This window comes from Chiloscyllium plagiosum, chromosome 35, assembly GCF_004010195.1.
Source record: "Chiloscyllium plagiosum isolate BGI_BamShark_2017 chromosome 35, ASM401019v2, whole genome shotgun sequence".
NCBI lineage: Eukaryota > Metazoa > Chordata > Chondrichthyes > Orectolobiformes > Hemiscylliidae > Chiloscyllium > Chiloscyllium plagiosum.
This window is the reverse complement of record NC_057744.1, coordinates 33395076-33415875: the sequence shown is the minus strand read 5'-3', so window position 1 is coordinate 33415875 and position 20800 is coordinate 33395076. Positions and strand designations below refer to the sequence as shown.

Here is a 20800-nt window from a genome sequence, read left to right as displayed (position 1 = left end):
CCTACTTCTCCATGTTTGTATGGGTCGTTCTACTCTACCACACGTTTCGCTAATGCAGATTCACTATAATGTGATTGAAAAGAATTAGGGTCACTGTTCCTGAAGCGTGAACTTGTAAAGCATGTATTGGCTATCGTGCGATTCTGGCCCCATTAGTTTAAATAGTGCTGCTAGTACGCAATGTTCTTATAACAGTGGGTTGCATTAGAACAGAACTGCTGTGTTACAGCACAACTGACTGTACGTCCACATACTGCAGGAAGACTGTGCCCAGAACTGGATACAATATTCAATTGAGTCCAAACTAGTGTTTCATATAGGTTTATCACAACTTCATTGTTTTTATATTTTATAACTCTATTTAAAAAGCTTTAGGTCCTGAATACTTTATTAATCATTCTCTCAACTTGTCCTACCATCTTCAGATGTTTGTGTACCTTTTCCCCAATTCCCTCTGCACTTGCACCACTTTCAGATTTTGAATTGTCAGCAGCTTTTGCAATTGTGCACTAAAGCCTTGGTCATTAAGATGTAGGAAGTAAAAAACTGACTGCTGGTGAATTCAACGATAAAATTTCCTCCGGTCTGAAACACGTCCATTCACCACTTCTCTCTGTAGCCTGTCAGTCAGCCAATGCTTTTGAGATTGATTAAAACGTCAATCTAATTTTTAATTGAACAAATGTAACACAAACCATGAATTCAGAAAAGACCTGTGACTGTTCACACTGTGTGCTCTGACTCCCTCAACAACCTTCTGTGATTAGCTCGTGACTTTGTAGAGTTAAGGGCAGACAGAGTTCCCAGAATCCAGGCACAAGCAATCCCAGTTTCTCAGTGTAAATATCAAGTGGAGGTCAGCACTCCTTCTGCATTGTTCAGCAAATCCAGGCTCTGTACTGAAGTTGTAGGATGAGGCTTGAGTTCATGACCTTCTGACTTACATTATCAATTGAGAAAGACTAGGCAACGAGTATGTGTTACTAAATATACAAATATTGCACCACCAAATATCCTGCTAAGCAGGAATTCATTCAGAACTAATAGCAGCATTTGTGGAAGAGAAAGAGGTAATGTTTTAAGTCTGATTTGACCTTTCCATAAAATAGTCCTGAAAAAGTATGATATTGGATTCAAAACATTGGGGCTGTTTTTCAATCGGCCAGATACTCGTTATTCCAGCGTGGATAGGATTTTGCACAGGGATTCTGCAGAATACCCATCATCACACACTCTAAGGGAATTGCCCAGGGAATAGAATTTTCTGCTCGGCAATACTTTTACACCTGAAACCTTCAGAAAATCTCCACAAAATCAGAGACGTCAGATGGCTGTGACAAAATTAACTAATTGAACGTCAATCAGGAAACGTTAGACTGTTAAGTATGTTACTCTTGAATAACTGCTAAACAGACTTCATACTTACCACACACATCCCCCCCAACTACACCTTCCTCAAACCCCTCATACCCCCAGACGCTGACCTGACACCCCATGACATGATAATCATGGCTCAGGACCCAATAATCCTGGTTGGAACCTGGGACTACTCTTTCTCCTTAGGGATCCCGACCCTATCTCAGGACCTGACATTGTTCTAGTGGAACTGATACTCCTCACCCGAGGGCCAAACACTTTCCTCCCCCACCAGTGGCCCATCCCCACCCCCAGAATCCACCGTGATCTTTCCTCTGTCTTCACAGGAGCTGATTCTCCCCAATTCCCCCTCCCCTGCTGGTAGATCCAAAACCCTCCCAGACCTGATGTGACCTCCAAACGACTCCCTGCCACTGGACGTGAACCACATGTGCACCAACCCAACCTCCCCCCGCATCAGATCGGACTGGAAACTGCCCCCACAAGACCCAAACCACCCTTGCCTTGCTGATGGATCAAACTCCTTGGACCCTTTGTCCACTTTCCTCAGTCCCACTGGACCCAATTTCTCCAAACTACCAATACTTATCAAAATTCTTACCATAACCCCCCCCCCTTACATTCTGGCACCCTGTCAACTTGACACCCTCGCCCCTTCCCACAGCATCCTACCAACTTAGCACCCTACACCCACCCCAGCTGGAATTCTACTTACCTGGCATCCTACCTACCTTTCACCTACTTACCTGGCACCCTTGCTTTCTACCCATCTGGCAGTCTACCTTCCCAGCACCTTAATATCATGTTTACCTTATGTACTCCCCCTTTGACAGAAGCTGTCAAATTGGCTGAAGTGACCTTTGCATTTCAGAATACAGCAGCTGACTGCTACGAAAGCAGGCCAAGAGTTTCCTGTCTCTGACAGTTCTGCATGAAGAAAGAAGCATTATTAGGGAAGCAAGGCTCTGCATTTCTGAGTACAAGTCCACTATCCACAATGGTATCTCCAACATGTCTTCCTTTCTCTTCACCCAACCTGCCGTCACTTTCCACGCAAGGCCTCCCTATTCCAAGGATCATTCACCTCCATTTAACATAGAACATTACAGCACAGTCCAGGCCCTTTGGCCTTCGATGTTGCGCTGACCTGTGAAACCAATCTAAAGCCCGTCTATCCTACACTATTCCATTATCGTCCATGCCCTTACTACTCTCTGAGTAAAGAAACTACCTCTGGCATCTGTCCTATATCGATCACCCCTCAATTTAAAGCTATTTTCCCTCTTGCTAGCCATCACCATCCCAGGAAAAAGGCGGTCACAGTCCCCCTATCTAATTTCTGCCAAGTCCATCATGAACTCGCCACCAAACAAATCTTCGCCTCCCAAGCCCTGTCAGACTTCTGCAGGGACTATTCCCTCAATGACACATGGTCCACTCTTCCGTTACTCTCAAAAACCTCAACCTCCTCCTGCGGAACCTTCCCATGCAGTCATAGGATGGTCATAAGACTTGGTCTTTTACCTCCTCCTTCCTCACTGTTCTAGGTCCCAAGCAATCCTTGTAGGTGAAGCAACTGTTTACTTGTACATTTCTCAATCTGGTTTACTATATACATCACTCACAATGCTGCCACCTCTACACTGACAAGACCAAATGCAAACTGGCCCAATGGTTGATGGAACACGGTGCTCAGTCTACAAGCATACTCCAAACTTTCAATTACTTGCAATGTCAATCGTTCACTCATGCTAACTTTTCTGTTCTTGGCATGCTGCAGTGTGAAGCCCAACGCAAACTGGAGGAACAGCACCTTGTTTTCCGTTTAGACACTTCACAGCCTTCTGGATTCTTCATTGAGTTCAATAACTTCAGACCACGTATTCTGCCTTCAGCTTTGATAGTATAACCCACCCCAATGCCCTATTTCTGTACTTTGTATTTACATTTTTGTCTTCAGTCAGCATTGACATTTATTCTGTGATTAACCTTTGCTCCAGACCCCAATATTTTGTGTCTCCTCTACAAATATTACCACGTGCTCTACCTTATATTCCATGACACCTCTGATCGGCAATCTGCTTCACCCTCTAACCTTCCCCTCATATATCCTTGTGTTTCACGTGCCCCTTCCCTCTTTACAGCAAAATCAAATACATCACATTTTCACTTGTTCTCAGTTCTGCTGAGTTTCTCCATGCTTTCTGTTTTCATTATGAATCACAGCTTAATGAAAATTGAATGTGGCTAGGACATTGCTCATCCTTGCAATGGAGGGGACAGGTCAGGGCTGCCAGCTACATGGTGGTACCAGCCTGCAACCTTAATCTGCATTGGGAAAAGTTCCGGTGCCAGGAAATGGGTGCTGAAGCATGCAATTGAGTCCCATCATCATCTTCACATTGGCAAGATATCTCCCAAACACCATGAAGACCCATCCCCAAATCTTTGCATGTGTGCTATTCTTAACTCAAGATGAACAATTGAACAGAAAAGGTAAGGTTATGAATTTGAGGCACAAAGCAGCCATTCATGTGGCTGGAGGGGTTGAAGGTTCCTCTCTATCTTTTGACTAACCTTTATGTGTAACCTTTCAGAACAGTAGATTTTCCTTCTGTGCAGTAATGTTGAAGATAGCTAAGTGTCTAATGGGACCAGGACATTGAAGTTAATAGATGTTGAAACTGCCAATGTATTAGTCATAAAAGCTCAGTACATTTTGAATCTATGCCTTTGAAATGTAATTACTGATCCAACTGCACCTGTGGGTGGCACAGTGGCTCAGTGGTTAGCACTGTTGCCTCACAGCGCCATAGACCCAGGTTCAATTCCTACCTCAGGCGACTGACTGTGTGGAGTTTGCACATTCTCCCCGTGTCTGCGTGGGTTTGCTCCGGTTTCCTCCCACAGTCCAAAAATGTGCAGGTTTGGTGAATTGGCCAAGCTAAATTGCCCGTAGTGTTAGGTGAAGTGGTAAATGTTAGGGAATGGGTCTGGGCGGGTTGCGCTTCGGCAGGTTGGTGTGGACATGTTGGGCCAAAGGGCCTGTTTCCACACTGTAAGTAATCTATTGACCTCCGTGAGAACCAGGTGGCCATTTAACCAGACATTTATTTTGATTGGTTCTGATTTGGATGCTACTAAGCAATTTAACAGTTGCCAATCACATGTAGATGGACTTTCCAGTGTGTGCACTCTCCTGGATATGTTCTCTTACTTGAAGCAGGCCTCGTAAGACTGTTTTGCCATCTCGATTCCATTTCCTGGTAGCAATTACAATGGCTTGCCAGCTCAGATCCTGAATAACATTTTAGCCATTTGGCTGAGACTTGGCTTTGTTTTGTGATTTAACTGTGGGCTGCCCAAAGGTACCTCTGCTCAGGATATGCCCTGCGATTGTCTACACTCAAGTGGTGTTCCCCAAGCTCAGTTGGACAGGTGAGGGTGTCCACTTCCATTGGGATGTCCCGTGCCTCCCATGCTCCTCGTGCTGCATTTGCCCATGACAAAGCCAGTTGTAATGCCTGTTTGAAGTCCAGTTGGACTTCGGCTAGTAAGCAGTTTTACATGGTTATGTCATTAATCCCACATTCCTGATTGTCTCTCAGCATCTCATTCAGGGTTAACATAAAATCACATGCCTCTGCCAATCATCTTAATCTCATTAAAATCCCATTAAAATCCCATCTCATTAAAATGTTCCTGAATGGCCAAATAAAACTGATAGCATCTCAGAATTAGAAGAGGCTTGGGTCATAATATTCCTTAACTAAATCCATCAATTCTTGAAAGGATTTAGTATCTGGTGCCTCAGGGAGAGTTAGGCTCCTAATAACCGAAAATGCTATAGGTGCGCAAGCAGTCAGAAGGATTACTCATTTTTCACATGCACCAGAAAAATAAGTTTTTTCCACATACTGTGCCCAGATTTCGACAGGATAGAATGAGTCACGCTTCCCAAATAATGGAATGATGGCAGAAATGCTTCCTCAACTCAAAGATGACTATTGCAAGCAAATTTTCTTCAGAAGTATCCTATTTTTCTTTTGTTGCCACTGAAATAACTGGACAGATGCCAATATCTCAACTCCAAGCCACCCTTTATTTATATATGCAAAGAACGTGGCCTTTGCCCAATCAGCTCAGAGCCAATCACTCAAATGAGGAGATTCTGTGAATCTCCTATTTATAGCTATCAGCCAGGGCTCCCTAATTTATAAACATAAATATGCTGAGAGTTCACTTGAACACATCTCAGAAAGTTTATCTCTGACCCTTCCACTATCACTAACCCAGTCTATATTATGATAATTGTAACACCCATGATTGCTACTTCAGGCCACACTATAACTTCCCTGTAAATTTGCCGTTCTATTTCATTCCTGTAATGAAATACAACTGTAATATTATGACACCTCAATTGTTTCTTACCTCTAACCACTAACTTTGACCTTCAGCCCTACAAAACATCCTTTCTCCCTAGCACTGCTTAATCATCACAAGCACTCCCCCTCATTTCTTCCTTGACTGTGCCGAACATATTGCAGCCAGAAGTACTCAGTATCCAGGCCAAGAGTTCATTCACAGAACAAGATTTGCATTCCATGGCCTGAGGTGCCCTGTTTTGCCTTTATTGCATAATTAAGCAGAAAATGCTGATTCATTACAGTCTTATGTTAAAAAAAAGCTTGAATTCTTGCTAGCCAGCACCTTCCATCAGCCTACAACAAAGAATAGTACAGCCCAGTAACAGGCCTTTTGGCCCATCAAGACTGCATTGAGACTTGGTGCCTTTCTAAACCAAAAATCTTTTGCCTCTATGTTGCCCATATTATTACTCTATTCTCTCCTTATTCATATATCTGTCAAGCTCCCTCTGAAACCTTGTTATTGTGTCCACATCCAACACCTGCCCTAGCAGTGCATTCCAGGCACTTTCTACTCTCCATATAAAAAAACCTGCCTCTCACAACTACTTTAAATTTTCCCCTTTTTGTCTTAAAACAAGTAATCGACATTTTTACCCTTGGGGAAAAACAAACTCTGACTATCCATTCTATCCATGCCTCTCATAATTTTATAAATGTCTATGAGGTCATCCCTCAGTGTTTGACTTTCAAGTGAAAATGAACCGAGTCTGCCCAATCTCTTGTCATAGCTAATACCCTCCAAATCGGGCAAATCTGTACCCTCTCCAAAATCTCTGCATCCTTCTGGTAGTGTGGCGACCAGAACTGTACAGTTTTCCAAATGTGGCCTAACTCAAGATCTGGCCTGGGAGAGACAAAACAACAAGTGAAAACATAGCATAGGTTAAAAAAAAATTGATTAAAAATTATCTTTTTTAACCACAGATTGATTAAAAATTATCTTTGCCACCAGCCTTGTAGTTTAGCATTCTATTCTGCAGATTAGAAAAATGGCTACTTTTTGTGAGAAACAGAGCTCACTCACAAATCTATCAGCCTGAAACAAAGCCTTGGAAACAAGAACAATTTATTACAGGCTTCCAAGCACCAGACGCTTCTGTAATCAAGCAGAAATGCGCGCGAAAACAGAGCATGTAAGCAATCTTATTCATTTACAAGTTGCGGAATCACGACTCCCTTTTCCCATCCTATCATAAGCCGATTACCTCACTTGTTTTTCTCTCTAGTTATTTTCTTATCTGACCATCCTGCTGTCCTCGTATATCTGCATTCTTTGTTCCTTGTTTGTTACAGCTTGTTCTTTTTATCCAGTTTCTCTTATCATACTATAAGCTTTATTGTGAAATGCCCCTGCTGCTTCTTTTTGTGGTCAACTACAACACTTTAAAGTTATTTCCTAGCTTAAAACTATTTTCTTTAACTATGTTCATTAAAATCTTAGCCTTAAGCCAAAAATTCTGCGACCGTTTGTATAATGTTCCCCTTCTCCTCACCCCCCTCCCCCCCCACCCCACTACACCCCCTCACCCATCTGCAAAAACAACATTTCTAATCTCCCACATCTTGTATCTTCCAATAGCTTGTTGCCTTAAAGGGTATCCCCTTAGCTCAAAGTGATTGCTGTCTCAATGTGGTATGTTGCTACAAACTCTTTTCTTTACATGGTTTTACATTATCCTGCTTGTTGTAAGTACATCTAGTATAATAATACAGTCTATTCCATCCTTTTGTCACAAAATTAGCTGCTGATGTTACTGTTACAATTGAAAAACATCACAATTTCATTGTCATATCCATTACCATTATACTTCAAAATCCTTTAAATAGCAAAACCAGTCCAAGAGACTCAAATGATATTCTTGTGTCGTTTATCAAACCTGTCTCTGCCAAATCACATACAGACCCAACTCTCTACTGAAGGCAAAGCAGTGAAGCAATATTCACCATGCAATCCTGTAACCTGTTCCAATGGTTTCCTATTCTCTGGAAACATAGGAACCTCTAAACATAGAACATTCCAACCTGTCATTATATGTAGCCATGAACTTTCAACTTCCCTAAAAGTTCCAAATGAATTAACTAGCCCACAAAAACAAATGTAGCAAAAACAAATGCAACAAATAAGCATTGTTTATTCAAAATAAATGTTAATTTTCTAAACCTCAGTTAAGTCAAGCTTGGGTAGAGATTCTTTAAATGTTGCAAACCACCTTTTTTAGCCTATTTTGATAACTTACAATAGCGGGCATTCTTATATGATGTCTTATAGTTAGAAACTATATCTCATCACAGGAAGTGATTCAACATGACATGAACTTGCCTATGTTATGCAACCTGTGATAAGATATAAATCACGGAACTATTAGTGAATAATTGTGACAGCTCTAGCTTTTCAAATGAGCATAATTCCTGCTTTGGGTCACATTATGGGAAGGAGGTGTACACATTGTATCCATTCTGAAGAAGGCTCACTGGACCTGAAACATTAATTCTGCTTTCTCTCCGCAGATGTTGCTGGAGCTGCTGAGTTTCTCCAGCAATTTCTGTTTCATTCCTGATTTCCAACATCCACAGTTTCTTTATTAATCATTACTGATGTCCTGCTTTTACCAAGTACCCTTGCACATTATTAATATCCACTGTTGTCTTGAATACCTAAGGTGAATTTGTTTGCAGGCTGTGCAGTCCATATCCTATTAGCAGACTAATACTTAACTAATGTTTAGTTAGGTTGCTGGTGAAACAGAGAAACAGATAATGTTTATGACACAGAAAGAAGCCATTCTGCCCATTTTGTCTGGGCCACAAATCATTGAGGAAGCACGTGGATCTCAGTTGAACTCAAGCATTCAATCCTCACCATGGCCAGTTGTGAAATTGAATGCATTAAAGTCTAGTCATTTGTGGCTAGCACCAGAGTAAATGTGTATGAAAGCTCATGGGTTGTTCACATATCGTTGGAGGGGGGAGGAATTCTGTCCACTCCTGCCTTTTGTGACATGCACATAATTCCAGTCATACACTGTGTGGTTGACTCATAAATCACCTCAGGAATAGACAGCAAATGTTGCCTTGATAGTGTTAACCATATCTCAAGACAAATAAAAGAACACAGATGTATGTATAAATTTCAATACGAATCACGTACCATGGATCTTAACGTCTCTCTGAATCATTGCTCATCAGAAATCTTCTCTCAAGTATGAAAATAGTTATCTTTCATTATCTTCTTTCTCCCAATATCCACATTGCCTTAAAGTCAAAACTCATTGTTTTCTGCTTGTTCTTCCCCAGAACCTCAAAACCACGATCTCTTCACATGCTCAAACCCTGAAAACTGCAATCCCCCTCCCTTATTCATTTAATGCTGAATGTTTTTTTTGGTATTCTGTCCCAGTGCCCTTGATTATGGACCTTTGTTCTATATTAAAGGTTTTTCATTTCAATTATCTCATTATCATTTCTAAATGACCATTCAGTCACCATCTATGTCTCTTATACTCATTTTATCAGCTGAAATTACCCTCTTCCCATTTGGTCTACTCTAATGTCCCTCTCCCTCACTCTCTGTCATGCTCTGTTCTTACTCTATTAATGGTTGGTTAGATATATCAATGTAACGTTGTTTCTGCATCCACAGAGAGGAAATCGTCCAACCACTGGGTTCTTAGCTGTCACGTTGGGCCTGAACTATTGTGATGAAGTTGATGTTGCTGGATTTGGTTATCCATTGAAACAAAAAAACGGGAGGATTCATTACTATGATCAGCTGAGTATGAAACATATGGCAGTAAGTATCTGATGGAAACAATCCCCTGATTCCATGTTCCATCTTGTGGAGGAGGAAAGACAGCTTGATGCACAAGTCATCACTGTTCAGAATGATTGATAACATGTTCCTCTCAGTCATTAATGTCATGCTGCTGCACTTCAAGGAGAACTCTAGGGTGAGCTTTTTATCATTTTTGTTCTTCTCCCCAAGAATTTTAGTCATTTTATAGTTGAGGCAAGCAGGGGCAATGTTTTCCAGCTTTCTAGTCAGTGTCCAGTCCCAAGATAAATTTGCAGGAGGTTTGCCCACACTGTGGACCTAGCCCGAGGAAGGAAATTAGTGTTTGCTTAACTGTCCTCCCATTTCATCTGGTGAATATGGCAGAGGAATGTCTGGTGGAATTTCTCTAGAGTGTCGCTCATACACAGTCCAAGATACACTGCTGTGCTGGAGTGTGGTAGCAGAAACTGTCCATTGTGACTTTCATTGGCTTGCTGAGGACTTTGTTGTTAAGCACCTACTCTCATAATTTGTGGAAGGGTGAACTGCTGCAGCTGATCTGGTATTGGATGTCTTTGTCAATACTTTGACAGTCATTTCACCTTAAAAAACGATTGGAAATACCTTTAGGCAGACATTTATACCATTTCTCTGAGGACGCTGTCAATTGCCCATTGAAGTTCCAGTTGAATGATTGATGAAGTCCTACAGAAATTCTATCCTATAGTTTTTGTGGAAAAATGGTCCAAGAACTCAAAGAACCAGATGCTTCTTAATGCAAAATATTTCTCCTAAACTACTGTCTTCTGAACGCATTTCTATAAAATCCCCTTTCATTCCACAGAATGGGTTTGAATCACCAGACTCACTGAAGGGAGTCTTTGATGATTATGGTCAATCCAGTCTCAGTTCATAATAAAAACAGAAAGAAAGTTTCAGAATGAAATAACTCCACAGAGACTAGTATCCCACCACCAAGTCACTTTTTACAAAGGTGAAGAGTCCATGATACTGATCTAGCTCCCTCAGAGCCAGGTTTCAGAGCAAACAGGATGGCTGACATTTCTGTTCATTTTTTCTCTTCTTTTTTTTCCTCCTGTTTGTTTTTATTAAACCCCCACACTACCGCCTAACTGTGGTCGTGCTTTTTTTTCCCACAGCACCCATGTGTGTGTGTGTGTAGGTGTGAGACACAGTGAGAGACACAAGGTGCACAAATCTTTATTCAATTTCCACCACCAGGAAGAAAGGAAAACACTCGAGTGGCCAGTGACAAGCAGTGCCCTTCACATCAAAGGGCAATGCTGCGTGAAACATTTCTGTTCTTATCTGTCAGCCAGGGCTCCCTGATTGGACCAGATTAACAATCCCAAACAGGGAATTTATATTCTGTGAGGTCCATCTGGCTGACATTGTTACTACAACACAGAGAGTCTGACAGCACCTGTGCAGCCCAGTTTGATTCTTTCTCAGAACTGGGTTATGAGGAGCTGGAAACAGTCTCTGAGGATGGAGATGTGGCTGTGAAAATTAACTTTAGCAAACACCTTGTGAAACACTGGGAGAGAAATGGAAACCAGTGAAGGTAAACAAGCCAAGAGATTAAAAAACGCAAATCCCATCAGAGAGAAAAGGAGAACTTTGTTGAGATGGGCACACCTGGAAGAAAAGTCACAGTGAATTAAGCGTTCAAATAAAAATAAGACACTACACTTGCTCGAAGTCTGAAATAAAACCAGAAAATGCCAGAGAAAGTCAGATGGTCTAGCAGCATCTGTGGAGTGAGGGACAGAGTTAATATTTCAAATCTAATATTATTTCTCCAGGAGTCAATCCAGTTCAGCTCTTAGTGAACAGTGACACAGATACACACTTAGAGTTATAGAGGTCTACAGCATAGAAAAAAGACATTTGGTCCATCACCAGTTAAAAACGGGCACCCAACTATTTTCATCCCATTTCCAGATGATTTTCAATTTACTGGCTTTGCTCAAGGGATGTGTGCCCATAGCTAGCTAAGTGCTTACTGGGTAATTCTTCAAATTGTGTCTTTGAGTCCCACTTCAGAAACCTAAGCACATTCTCTAGCTGCTTGTTTAACAGAGTACTGAAAGAACGCTGTGCCACAAGAGATACCAGCTGGTTAAACTGCAATGACCTTACTTTGAAGAAGTAAGGTGGGTTTCTCCAGAGTCCACACTGAGAGGCATTTCTGAACAAACAAAATTAACAAAATCAGTTGATTTGTCCACAAGCTCGTTTCTGACTTCACAGAAAGCTATCCAATTTTTTTGCCAAAAGCAGAAACCAAGAAGATTCAGAAAAAAGTTTTGAGAGGAATTTTATGCCAGAAGGGAAATTGAACCTATATATTTTATAAGGTATAAACATTCCAAGTACACGTAGAAAAACATAATACAGACAATAGGTAAAACAACAGATAGTGAGAATCAGTGACAATGCTGTGCAACTAAAACAGCCCCATAGCCACAAGCATAGAGATGTATAGCACAGAAACAGACCCTTTGGTCCAACTTGTCCATGCTGACCAGATATCCTAAATTAATCTAGTTCCATATCCTTCTAACCCTTCTTATTCACATACATATCCAGATGTCTCTTAAATGTTCTAATTGCACCAGCCCCTACCACTTCCCTTAGCAGCTCATTCCATACATGCACCACCCTCTGTGTGAAAAAGTTACCTCTTCCATCCCATTTAAATGGGAGTTTGTGGGTATAATTGAGGACACTGTACAGAGGTTCATCCCCAAGAAAAAAAAAGATTATCTGGGGAGGGATAAGACAGCCATGGCTGACAAAGGAAGTCAGGAAATGTATTAAAGAAAAAGAGAGATCCTATAAAGTGGCCAAGAGCACTGGGAAATCAGAAGATTGGGAAGGCTACAAAAATAAACAGAGGATAACACAGAGAGAAATAAGGAAGGAGAGGATCAAATATGAAGGTAGGCTAGCCAGTAATATTAGAAATGATAGTAAAAGTTTCTTTCAATATATAAGAAACAAACGACAGGCAAAAGTAGACATTGGGCCACTTCAAACTGATGCTGGAAGCCTAGTGATGGGAGATAAGGAAATAGCAGGAGAACTTAATAAGTACTTTGCATCAGTCTTCACAGTGGAAGAGATGAGTAATATCCCAACAATTAAAGGGAGTCAGGGGGCTGAATTACAAAAGAGAAAGTGCTAGAAAAGCTAAAAGGTCTTAAAATTGATAAATCTCCTGGTCCCGATGGGCTACATCCTAGAGTTCTGAGGGAGGTGGCTGAGGAAAAGTCACTGTAGTCAGGGAAAGTCCTGCTGTTGTAACCCCCTTGTTCAAGAAAGGATCAAGACAAAAGATGGAAAATTATAGGCCAATTAGCCTCACCTCGGTTGTTGGTAAAATTCTAGAATCCATCATTAAGGATGAGGTTTCTAAATTCTTGGAAGAACAGGGTTGGATTAGAACAAGTCAACATGGATTTAGTAAGGGGAGGTTGTGCCTGACAAACCTGTTGGAATTCTTTGAAGAGGTGACAAGTAGGTTAGACCAGGGAAACCCAGTGGATGTGGTCTATCTAGACTTCCAAAAGGCCTTTCATCAGGTACCACACAGGAGGCTGCTGAGCAAGGTGAGGGCCCATGGTGTTCGAGGTGAGCTACTGGTATGGATTGAGGATTGGCTGTCTAACAGAAGACAGAGAGTTGGGATAAAGGTTTTTTTTTCGGAATGGCAGTTGGTGACAAGCGGTGTCCCGCAGGGTTCAGTGTTGGGGCTGCAGCCTTTCATGTTATATATTAATGATCTGGATGAAGGGACTGGGGGCATTCTAGCGAAGTTTGCCGATGATACGAAGTTAGGTGGACAGGCAGGTAGTACTGAGGAAGAGGGAGGCTGCAGAAGGAACTAGACAGTTTAGGAGAGTGGTCCAGGAAATGGCTGATGGAATTCAATGTGAGCAAATGTGAGTTCTTGCACTTTGGAAAAAAGAATACAAGCATGGACCAATTTCTAAACGGTGAGAAAATTCATAAAGCCAAAGTACAAAGGGATCTGGGAGTGCTAGTCGAGGATTCTGTAAAGGTAAACATGCAGGTTGAGTCCGTGATTAAGAATACGAATGCAATGTTGACGTTTATTTCAAGAGGGTTGGAATATAAAAGCACCGTTGTGCTACTGAGACTTTATAAAGCTGTGGTTAGGCCCCATTTGGAGTACTGTGTCCAGTTTTGGTCCCCACAACTCAGGAAGGACAAATTGGCACTGGAGCATGTCCAGCGGAGATTCACACGGATGATCCCTGGAATGGTAGGTCTAACATATGAGGAACGGCTGAGGATCCTGGGATTGTATTCATTGGAATTTAGAAGATTAAGGGGAGATCTAATAGAAACTTACAAGATAATGCACATTGTTATTTTTGTAGTATTCACATCAGTTATATAGATTGATAAATTCTTGATGTCACAAGGAATTAAGGGCTACGGGGAGAATGCGGGTAAGTGGAGTTGAAATGCCCATCAGCCATGATTGAATGGCGGAGTGGACTCGATGGGCCGAATGGCCTTACTTCCACTCCTATGTCTTATGGTCTTATGGTCTTATGGTCTAAATCTTAACCCTCTCACCTTAAACCTATGTCCTCAGAGTCATGCAACCATTTTGCTACAATTATCTCTACGCTTGCATTTTTTCCATTTCCCTTATCTATTCAGTTTGTTTTGAAATATCAAATTGCTCCCTTTTGATTTGTTTCCATCACATCTCAGTGCAGTCCAATCCCAAATATAATAATGAAATATGGATGGAAAATTTTCCTCATCTTTCCTTTAAATGTTTTGTTTCTGAACTTAACTCTATGTCCTCTGGTTACTGATCCACCTCACTTGTGGAAAAGGATTGTCTTTCTTTGAAGTTAACAAGCCTCATAATTTTGGACAATTCTATGCAATCTCCTCTCAACATGCTCAAGAACAAACCCTGTTTACCCAGTCTCTCCACGTGCCTCCTTCATTCTTGACAGCTTTTTGGAAAGCTCCTCCTCAGCCTCCTTCACCTTCACATTCTTCCCAAAATGTGGTGCTTGAGCTCTCTGATAATATTCGAGATGAGGTGATTGTAAAGTTGCGTTTTTCTGTCAAAAGGAGGAAGTTGGCAAAGTATTCCTTCGATTACAATTCTCTCTCTCTCTTTATCTAGACTCTTTTGTCTTTGATTCCTATCAGTATATTTGCAACTAATCACATGTACTTTGGTCTTGTGACTTTTTTTCAGAACAATGTGCACAATGTCAACAATGAACACCTGTTTTTGAAGATGCTGAAGAATGCTGGAGTGATCAAATACCTCACTTAACCTTCACAACCATCTTTACATTATTGAGATGGTTTGCTTCCAAAATATCTGTCAGTTATGTACTTTTATCTGTGCTTGACCCTTGTATATATTAAGAATATTAGTTTCTGGCTTGACCTGGTGATTAAGTGCAACATTCTCTGTCTGCAGTGAACTGGTGAAATACTATTGGGAGGAGGGGCTGTGCCATTTCAACACAGTGTGATTGAAGAGGCTGTGATATCATAGCAAGATTATGGGCCTAATTTCACCACAAGCATCAGGACCCTAACACCGAGGTGAAAATGGGGTTCCTAAACCCAGATCACACACCAATATCTCGGTGGCCCACCATCAAATTAAGGCCATCAGCTGGTCTTCTGTTCGCTGCTAGCCCAACCAGAGAGCTGAACTCTCAGTCACACCCAGAAATGAGGTGACCTCAGACAAGGTAGATTGATGACCTTAGGAGCCAGGCTAAGGAACTGTTAAAAAGAATGACAAGGTTAGGGTCAAATGGGGATGGGAGAAACCTCTCTGGGTGGACACTGCAGAGACAGCCTTTCCTGCCCGTGGGCCACTCTTTGGGCCACTCTTTGGGCCATCAATCCCCTTCATTCGAAACCTAAATCTCGCAGAGTCAGAGAGATCTAAAAGTATTGTGTAAATGATGCCTCACACATAGTGGAATCTGGCAGACTCACTGCTTCCAGTTGAATTCATGTTCTTTTTTAATGCAGTAGGGGAGCTGGCACTGAGCATTGACAGCTTCTGACAAATTAGTTGAAGGACAATGTGACAAGGTCTGGTATGAGGTAAAGTTGCATCGAGTTAAGGAATGGGGAAAGGTGGATGGGCTGGGGAAATGCTAATGGGTACTGAAGGTTGTGGGGGGTTTGGATAAAGCTGTACAGGAATTAGGATATAGTGAGGGAGAAGGGTTTCTCCTTACTACTGTTGATTTGTCTCCTTCTCTTTATCTTAACAACATTGTAGACAATTGTTTCTTTTCCTTTTCAGGTAGCTGCTAGGTTTCCTTGATGGTGATAGACATTTTAATAGGATTGTGGGTTCTTAAATTCCAGCCAAGAGCTGGTTACAAGTAGCAAAATAACTAACTGTATAGCCCTTAAAAAATGTCAGCTGCTATTGTTACAATGATGTCTTGGGTAATTAGAAGATTTTGTAGCCATTGAGCACTGAAAATATAAACATTAAAGAGCAACATATTTGCAGCAGAGTACTGTTTTGCAAGGAGATGAGGTAAATACATGATAGATCATTTGATTATATTAAAAAACATGTAATAAGACATAATGTGCACAACCGTGGATGAAGCAGATTAGCAATAACATCCAACAGCAAACATGGGAATCAGACTGAGCAAATTGATCTGCATTGATTAAAAATTCTACCCTAATGTTTCTTTATCCTACAGATGGAAGGAATTTGAGGGGTGATAGATATAGCATAGCTGTCAGAGAAGGTTTCTTTACTCAGAGAGTAGTAGGGCGTGGAATGCACTACATGCATTAGTCGTAGACACTGCAACTTTAAGGGCATTTAAACAGTCATTGGATAAACATATGGATGAACATGAAATAGTGTAGGATAGATGAGCCCAGTTGACTTCTCCTCCTGGGCAGATTATTTGATCTATATGAGGGATCCCTGTTCTTTTATTTGAAGGTTTGCTAACTGGAACAAGGTCAAAAGACTCAAGGCCTGATACTCCAATAGTTAAAGCACCTCATCGACAAGCATGAATGTTTTTTAATAGATGAAAAAAATTTGCAATGCTTCCTTCTCAGATTAAGACATTTTTTAATATTTACAATTTGGATTGTGTCCAAGTGCTATAGGCATAATTCTTTCTGAAGGATTGCTGACGACTCCAGTAACAAATGTAGGAGTTGCTGGAATTGAAGATTGTCAGCCCTGTGATCTTCAATTTTATATTAATCTTCAATATCCAAATTAACTTTAACCAAACCATTTGTGGTATAACTGAAGTTTACAATGAAGAAGATAGTTCTCCAAGTGACTTGATTAAGAGAAAGACCCCTTTCGAGCCTCCTGGTTTGTCGAACATGACTCCACTGTTAGCATTGTTCCTGAATTAGTGAGTCTGACACAATGCACAGACACACCTCCCTCCAGCTACCTCTACCAAGGTTTTTATGAAGTTCGTGGGTTTGAACATTGTTCTCTGGTTTCCTGTTTGAAATGGGCACAGGACAGGCAACTGGAGCTCAATACAATGAAGTTTACACATCTCCAAGAACCAAGTACTGAGGCCTGCTCTTGGGAGCCTGGCCATGTAAATAGCAGCAAATTGCACAAACTATTTAACCGTAAGTCATAAATTAGTAATTGGATAATGTAATGCTTTAAGTGTAATAAATTGTTATATTTGATGGTCTATTTTAAAGAGGATCTCAACAGATGCAGCACTGCGTCTCTTGGCACTGCAGTGTCGTCTGAGCTGAATGTGAACAGTCTTGGTACATTTTCTACAGCACAGTCAGTGCACAATCCAGTGGCATCAGCACAAACTGCCAAGGTCTGGATTAACAAGTTCACTCACAGACAGGCCAAAAGATGTTCAATGTGAGCAGTGGGGAAAATCATGAATTAGAGGCTATTTATCTGTCAGTGGGATGAGGAATATGTTTGAAATGACTGTCTCATCTCCACCCACTCGACAATTCCATTGACCACTGCATTTCTCTAATTCATGCCTCATCTCTCCCCCACTCCTTTTGCCACCCAAAGTGATCGTGTCTCAACTCTTCTCAGCCACAAGCTGCAGGATTCCCTCAACAAATTGACCTCTCACTCATTGAGACCCTCCTTAAAACTTACCTTGGTGCCCATGTCTTGAGTCATTCTTCATGATATCTCTTTCTGTCAAACCAATGTCAAATTTTGTGAAGTGCCTTGGTATTTATAGGTTAAAGACACTGTATCAATGGAAGTCCTTGTTGAAGCTCTTTTTTAATGCACACAGCATATTCTTGCTGAATGGGTTAACGTTGGGGCCTTTAATGTGACTTGAATATGTTATTTACAATGGCAATTAAAAATGTTTGGCCTGGGAGTCTTTGTTTCTTTTTTACTGGTGTTAGACAATGGTCACATTTTACAATCTCAACACCGTCAGGCAGGAAACAGTTTGCTTAGCGATCAGGCCTTAAGCCAACTCACAGAAACACATCTCCTGTGACATTGAGAAGGATAGGAGTCCATGGCAGAAGTCTTGAATGTGTTGGAGGAAATGCTGATCAACTTTCGTCACCCTCGAAAGTCCTGGTGAGCCACACTTTGAAATGCTGCATTTCTTCCAGTGAAGCTGCTCACCCAGTGCTGTTCAATAGGGACTTCTGATCTTTTAATCCAATAGTTATGGATGAACACTGGGGCTTAATGTTCCAGTTAGGACAGCGGGTGATAGTCTGTTGAATCTGGTGTTGTCCATGCTGCTTTTCTGGTGATCAAGGTAATGAGTTTAGAAAATTCTGTTGAAGAAACTATCATGCACTGGTACCATGTTATGGAGAGGTCGGGTCAGTACCCGGGTGCAGTGTCACTTGTGGGATTGGCTGCATGAATCCAGTGTCCATCCCAACAAGTTGTAGGGAAAAGAAGTGGTTTTATATTTCTGGCCATGCCATGAACAGGAGCAGCATTTTGATCCACTATCTGGACCTGACAGAATCTAGGTATCATTGTAACGATGTGGGTGCTGTAGCATGGTGTCTTTTCCCAAAGCACAGCATGAAATACAGGGGAAATGTGGGAGAAGCTGACCTAATATTTCACAGGCCCCACCATTGCTATAGTGCTGTTTGGCAGCTGTTGCCCTGGCAACAGATAATCTGCATGTGTTTGTGGAACAAGTCCACAAACAGAGTCATGGAATCCTTGGTATTTAGACTTCAGAAGGAAATCTCTTGTCCAATTGTGTCCATTTTGGCCAAAAAGAGTCACCCAGGGCTTATCCATTTTCCAGCTATTGATCCATAGCCGTGTGAATGACAACACTTCATTTATAGACCAATGTGATGAGGGTTTCTGCTTCCACCACCCTTTCAGGAAGTGAATTCCAGATGGCTACAATCATGTTGATGAAAATATCACTCTTCAAGTCTCTACTCTTCCTTCTATCAATGTAAACCTCTCCTCTCTTATTATTTCCCTCTTTATTAAGAAACATAGATCCTTTAATGCACTCCATCACAGCCTCCTATAGTTCAGTTATTCAATATTTACTTGGATATATAATTCTCCCTTGCTGTTAGCACATTCATAAAACTCCTCAACGCACTGCAGTGTGATCACATGGGCTGAACCTTATCATTCTGGTAGGTGCCCCAACATCAAATTGCAAAGTCAGTGTGACTCTAGTGCAGGCATTTGGTGGGCCTTTGACCACATTTTCCAAGGGGTAAACAACTAATAAGTTGTTTTTGAGGTTGCTGCCCCTTTAGAAGATTGTCACTCTAACCTGGGAACTGCCAGCCAATGACAGGGCAACAGCTGCCAAACAGCACCATGGCAACAGTGGTGCCAGTGAAGTATTAGGTCACCTTCTCCCACATTTCCCCTCTATCTCATGCTGTGCTTTGGGAAAAGAGACCATGCTACAGCACCCACATCCTTACAATGATACCTAGATTCGGTCAGGTCCACACTGTGCCAGCACTGAAACGCTCTCAGCAATGCCACTGGAATTAGTGGCCAGTGTTGGTACTGTAGCTGGCAGATGAGGATACTATACGAGCCCACCACCCTCTCAATCAGGTAAGTGGAGTTTGAAGACATCTAGGTTAGTCAGACAAGCATTTAAGACTGAAATGAGAGGAAACATTTTCGTTCTGAATATCATTAACCTGTAGAATTCTTTTCCCCAAAAAATATTTGAAGCTAGGTCGTTAAGCTTATTAAAAGCTGATTAGGCAAAGTTTTGATCAACAGAGCAGTCAGGGGTTCTGGGAGAGTCAGAGTCAAAAAATGTGGAACTGGAAAAACAGAGCAGGTCAGGCAGCATCTGACAAACAGGAGACTGACCTGCTGTGCTTTTCCAGCACCATACCTGTCAATCTGATCTCCAGTTTCTGCAGTCCTCACTTTCTCCGGGTTCTGGGGGAGTCAGCCAGGAAAGTGGAGCTGTGACCATAACCAGATCATCAATGATCTTATTGAATGGCAAAACATGTTCAAAGGGCCACCTGGCTTCCTCCTGTTCTTAAGTCATCCTCTTCCCTTGGCAGATCCATGCTGACCATTCTTCGCTAATCCATGTCTTCATAAATCAAACTTTCTACTTTAGCTCAGAGTGTTATCAAATATTTTTGTCAGTAATTCTTCTCTTCCTTTTTAGACAGTGGTCCAACATTCACATCCTTCCACCTCTCTGTAGCCTGAGAGGGTTGGAAAATGATGGGCAAAGCCTCCACTGTTCTCTTACATTTTTTTCTTAGCATCCCAGCATATATTTCATCTGAACTTGGTAACATACCTGTTTTGAATTTTTCTAACCAACATATAGACCAAATCTTCTGATCTCTGGGCAGTCAGAAACAGAAAATATCCCAGAGAGACAGTTCAGACTTCTTTGAAGTACCAATCTGCTGACTCAATGGAAATTGCATACGAAACCTATAACTTCTGGTTGAAAATTTCCCAGGTCTCCAGGAACAGCACTAAGTGACAGCCGAAGACTTAGGAGAGATTTGATTGCCTTACTTAGTCAGTTATCAGGAAATGCTGTGCCGGTCATAGAGTCATAGAGTGGTACAGTATGGAAACAGACCCTACAGTCCAAATCGTTCATGCTGACTAGATATCCCAACACAATCTAGTCCCATCTGCCAGTACCTG

The 20800-nt window shown here is 41.6% G+C and overlaps 1 protein-coding gene across 1 annotated transcript in view; it reads left to right on the top strand.

Moving 5' to 3' along the window:
* LOC122540528 (CMP-N-acetylneuraminate-beta-galactosamide-alpha-2,3-sialyltransferase 4-like) overlaps nt 1–14945 on the top strand; it is a 111474-nt gene extending 96529 nt beyond the window's left edge. Inside the window, exons 11-12 of the mRNA XM_043676393.1 lie at nt 9448–9597; nt 14858–14945. Coding sequence (XP_043532328.1) covers nt 9448–9597; nt 14858–14938 — 231 coding nt within the window. The 3' untranslated portion in view covers nt 14939–14945. The remainder of the gene's footprint in view (nt 1–9447; nt 9598–14857) is intronic.
* The last annotated feature ends 5855 nt before the right edge of the window (nt 14946–20800 follow it).